Below are 5,136 nucleotides of genomic sequence, written 5' to 3'. Positions count from 1 at the left end.
TCATACTTAATGGTAAAAACTTGGTTCCATTAGAGAAAGAAACAAGCCAAGGATGCTTTTTTTATTTTTTCACCCATTTTCCCCCACCATCCTTGAGGGTTATGCCACAAAAGAAGAAGGAGGAGGAGGAGAAGGATGAGGAGGTGGAATATATGAAGTAAATTGACTCACATGTCGCCACTTAATGTTCTTTCTCAGACCTATCTGGAAATAATAGAAGAATTCCTTGCTAGATATGTACCTCGATTTTATTTTTTATTTATTTATTTTTTTTGCGTGGAAAAGCAGGATTTATTGAGAAGAAAGAAAAATGTCCACAATCTTATTTAGAAACTTTGTTCACAATATCACCACTATAATTTCAGGAGGTTCTAAAATGCTAAGAGTTGGGAATTTATTCAAAAAACTATAGGCTTCCATTAAGGTAGTGTTTGTGATGATTACTGCTGTTCTTTGGAAGGATTCAAAATATTACTCAAAAGCTTTCTGTGTCTTTTGAGTGTGCTTGGAAGGATTCATATTAAGTAAATTTAGAACCTGCCAGTTAAGATTTTAGTAGTCTTGAAGAGTCAGAAGTTGGGGGAATTCAGTATGTTTTGAAGCTCACAGACCATATTGGCTTACCTATGCCTTATTGCAAGAAAAAGAGGTGGATGAAGATTAGGTGGCTTGTACAGCAGGTGAAAATTCTGGAATCCAGTGGTATATGAATAATTGTGATTTTCTTTTCAATAATTGGAAGGAGATAGGGAAAGTAACTTTGGATTTATTAAGATTTCTTGCTTGGAATTTCAGTACCTTGAGTGAGTCCTTAATTTCTGTGACCCTTCTTTCTCTCATCTTTCAATTCAGGTGAAACCTCACAGGAGTTGTAATTATACTTCTCATGGCCTACAAGGCCCTACCTACTGTCTAGCCTCAGTGTGTCCTGTCATCTCCCTTGTTTGTGGGTTCTGGATCACAGCATGTTCTTTCTTGCCCCCAAGAACCTCTGCATTTGCCATTCTTTCTCTCTGCCTGAAGGCCAGTCCCATTTTTTGTTTCTTTACATGGCTGCCTTCTTGTCTCTCAGATATCAGCTTTTAATATTGCCTCTTGAGAAAGACCTTCCTGATTTCCTTATCTCAAGTAGCCTCTTCCCCAGCCCCTGTGCTCTGTCTCAGAACTTTTTTATGTCCACAAATTATCCTTATTTGTAATTCTTATTTGTTACTTTGTTTCTCCCTTTCACTTACAAGCACCCCGGGGTTAGGAGCCTTACTTTTATTCCCTAGCTCATATCTAGTGCCTGGCCTTAGTCTCTGTATGCAATAATGTCCCTTAGGTGAGTATGGAATGATGTTTAAAGAGGTATGCATGGTAAAGGGCTTTGCATAAAACCTGGTAAATAGGTGTGTAGTTTGTTTCCTTATTTCCTCAGTTCCTTGCCTGGGCTTCTGTCAGCTTGTGAAAGGAACCCAGTTCCTGTAGAATCACCATCACCTCTGCAAATCCCCTCTTTTTGGATAAGGATAAAGGCAGTTTTCAGTATGGTGCTTGGTAACATAGTGATCAGAGAGGCTGGGCATGTAGATGAAGCTGGCACTATCTCAACTATTCCATGATGGGAGATATGAATAATGTTTGCAGAATTTGTAATAAACTGACATATGAGATAGATTGCATTCTAGTGATCATGTAATGGTAAATTCCTTTTTATATCATGCCTCATTTATTTGACATATTTATAAATATATTCAGATTTGCTAGCATTTTACACTGGCTTATTTTTATCTTTCAGATCAAATCATACCTTCTAACACATATAATTTGGTGGGAGGAAGAAAATAAATTTATAATCTGAGGAATGTGAGCCCCTTTAAATTATTAGACCTGGAGAGGCATTGGGATGAAATAACAGTCATATCTCACTCCCCCTTGAGCTGAGTAAATCTCTCAGTAATCTCTTGAGGCCATTTGCCAGGTGGGCTCCAGACTAACTAATGCCACATAGCTGTGAAATACCATACTCTGGACATCATAACATATGCTCCATAGTTCAACAGCGTATAGCCAATCACTTATCAGTGTTATATCTGTAAACCAATGAGAATTCCTGATGAACAGCTTTGTATCAGTCTGGGCCTTGTTCCCTTTGCCTTTAAAAATCTTCTTGTATAACAAAGGCTGATGGAGCACTCTCCAGGGCAACTTGCAAGTGTCCTGGGCAGCTGTACTCATTTTGGGTTCAGAAACTCTTCAAATTATATGTTGAGGGGGACCAAAATTATTTATAAAAAATTGTGTATTCTTTGTGTTTAAACTTTAGTCACCTTCAAAGTACTCATTTGTTTATCAAGATGCCTTTTCCACTGCTCAAAACAGTTTTTGACATTGTCAGTTTTGATGCCTTTTAGTGTTTCTGTCATTTTTTATTTCACCTCTTCCACATCAGCAAAACATTTTCCTTTGAGGAATTCTTTTCATCTGGGAAAATAAAAAAAAGTTGCTGAGGGGGGATCGGTAAATAGGGAGGATAGGGCTTATGCCTTTTTGGGGGGGCAAAAACTGTTGTACACTCAGCATAGTGTGGGCAGGTGCATTGTCATGATAAAAGAACCAGTCACCTGTTTCCAACAACTCAGGACATTTCTTTTGCAAATCATGATGCAACCTTCTCAAAACTTCCAGATAAGAGCTTTGGTTGACTGTTTCAGCTCGAAAAACAAATTTCAAGTGTACTACAAGGGGCTGCCCTCCAAAAGATAATTCAGATTTTGGGGGGCCTCCCTCATATTTTGTGCTGCAGCCTCTTCTTTTTAGGTCAACATGATGTCGAAAAAATGTAAATTGAAAATCTGTAAGTTAAGTGTTTCACCCCGGGACTGGTGTTAAGGCTTATTAACATCTTGTTTGTAGGAAAGATATGAATGAAGTTGAAGAGAAATCTAAAGATGTAATAAAATTCACTGTTGAGAAACTTTCAGTAGACAAAGTCTCACAGTTGGTGATTTCTCCACTCTGTGGTGCAGTATCCCTGTTTGTAGATGAGTATATTTTCACAGCATGTCTATTGTCTTGTGATTGCACAGACAATAGAAATTAGCAAGTGCTTTTCCTGTTCAGTGTTAATAGAAGATTTTAGGATACTGAGCAATAAGCCAAGATTACTCATAATGTGGGTAGATAATTTTTTGGTTTTTGTTTTATTTGCTTTGGTAACCTTCAAATTAACTTGTATTAAACTGCAAGGCATTTTAAGAAGTAAGATAAAAGTCATGTTAGCAGAGAGAGTTCAATATTTTCCACATATTGAAGGGAAAGTGTATTTGATGATAGTCCTAGAACATAAATATTTTCCTTGTAAGTATCAAATGCTAAATGTTAGTCAGAAAAGGCATATGACCTAGTTTGTCATATGTGTTTTCAATAAGCTTGCTTTACCAGTATTATTTTATTTCCTTATCATGTTTGTAATAATTTTTGTTTTTCTAATCAAGTTTTGCTTTTTGAATATTTCAAGATAATTTTTAGACAAGTTGTTTTGCTGGTTTACTATTCAAAAATATTATATTAATGTGCTATTTCTATTATAGGAAAGACCTTATTTTAATAAATTTTTTTTTTGCTTTTTTTAGGGACTGCAAGAAATAACTTTGAAGGGAAAAAAATCATTAGCTTAGAATATGAAGCCTATCTACCCATGGCAGAAAATGAAGTCAGAAAGATTTGTAGTGACATTAGGCAGAAATGGCCAAACACATAGCAGTGTTCCATAGACTTGGGTATGATTTCCTTTATCAATTTAGAAGTTAAGTATAGTTGTTTTCCATCTTTGTGTTGCTTCTGGTTCTTGAATCTTTCTTAAAAATTCTATACTACCACTAGGAAGGTTTGTATGTTATTTCTGGAGGACAGAAGGGATAGTTCTCGGTGCTTTCAGTGACTGCTTGTTGGGTTGTAATATTGGGCAAGCTGATGTTGCCCTTGGTGCTGTAACAAAGCTCACATGTGCCAAGATTTTCAGGCCCTGGACCTCAGGGCCTTTGCTAATGTGTGCTGAAGGCCTTGAGGCCTCTCGAGAGTTGTTTTGTGGTCTGGACTCTGTTCATATGACAGTCTGTTATGGATTATTTTTCATATAAATGCCTTTGAACATCATTAGAGTAGTTTGCTTTTTGTATCACTAAAAAGAGAAGAGTTCTGGATTTTAAAAAGAAACCAACTATTTAGACCTCATCTATCATATTCTACTAGTTATTATTTTGCTATTAATAACTATAAATTTATTAATAACCAGTTTTATTAATGATTAATATTATCAGTACTATTAATTAGCACTTATTGCTATTTAGTATTCTAAATTCTTTGTTATACTTGTCAGGTGTTGTAACTTTGTACCTCTAGACATTACTTGGCTTTGTGCCTTGTTTGAGGCAGATGTTTTGCTGAGTCAATGAAAGGACTCCTCCATCTTCATGCCCATTAAGTGGTTTAGTGGATAGATGCTGATAAATTAGCCTCAACATCAGTCTCAGCATCTCCTCTGCTGAACACAACTGGGATGAGTTAATGTTTTCTAACTGAATGGGATATTTAAGTAAAGTAGAACTACAGCATAGTTCTAAGAATGTGTAACTGGGGTTGTTTTTTTTTGTTTTTTTTTTTTTAATGTGCCTAGCAGATTGTTTAACACATAGATTAGGCGGTGATGGTAATTTTTAGTCTTCGTCTTGTTAAAGCTTGGTTCTGGTGTCAGAAGCAAGCATAATCATTGCTGTGTCCTCAGCCCACAGGGCTGCATCTCTTGAAGCTGTGAGCTATGCCATTGATACTTTAAAAGCCAAGGTGCCCATTTGGAAAAGGGTAAGTTAAAAAAAATCTCATTTTGCCATGTGTACCTGATGTTTTCTAGAAATTCTTAAATAAAGGATGGGGAGTAAGAGTGAATACAGAATTTGTGTACATGGGTCTTTACTGACTATAAAATCTTGTTTTCTTTACCTGCAAAATAGGGCATTTATGTAATATCTCTTTTCCAAGGTTTGTTAAATATGAAATATATATGCCCCAAAGAATGCCTCGCACCCAGTAGGCCTCAGCAAAAGGTAACAGTAAGAATTTTTAGTCTGGAATGTACAAGGGATTTGCATATGA

General features: G+C 36.2%; 1 protein-coding gene across 1 annotated transcript; it reads left to right on the top strand.

Annotated features, from left to right (window-relative positions):
* Positions 1 to 101: 101 nt before the first annotated feature.
* On the top strand, positions 102 to 4,845 carry LOC103254270 (molybdopterin synthase catalytic subunit-like; the record flags this gene model as incomplete). The annotated part of the gene is given in 5 exon segments (XM_008052432.1): positions 102 to 157; positions 2,899 to 3,023; positions 3,615 to 3,734; positions 3,737 to 3,764; positions 4,722 to 4,845. Coding segments are annotated over 5 exon segments (453 nt in total), but the record flags the coding sequence as incomplete, so codon positions are not given.
* Positions 4,846 to 5,136: the final 291 nt, after the last annotated feature.

This window comes from Carlito syrichta, unplaced genomic scaffold (assembly GCF_000164805.1).
Source record: "Carlito syrichta isolate Samal-C Ts95f unplaced genomic scaffold, Tarsius_syrichta-2.0.1 Scaffold8916, whole genome shotgun sequence".
In the NCBI taxonomy this organism is placed as follows: domain Eukaryota; kingdom Metazoa; phylum Chordata; class Mammalia; order Primates; family Tarsiidae; genus Carlito; species Carlito syrichta.
This window is presented reverse-complemented; position numbering and strand designations above follow the sequence as displayed.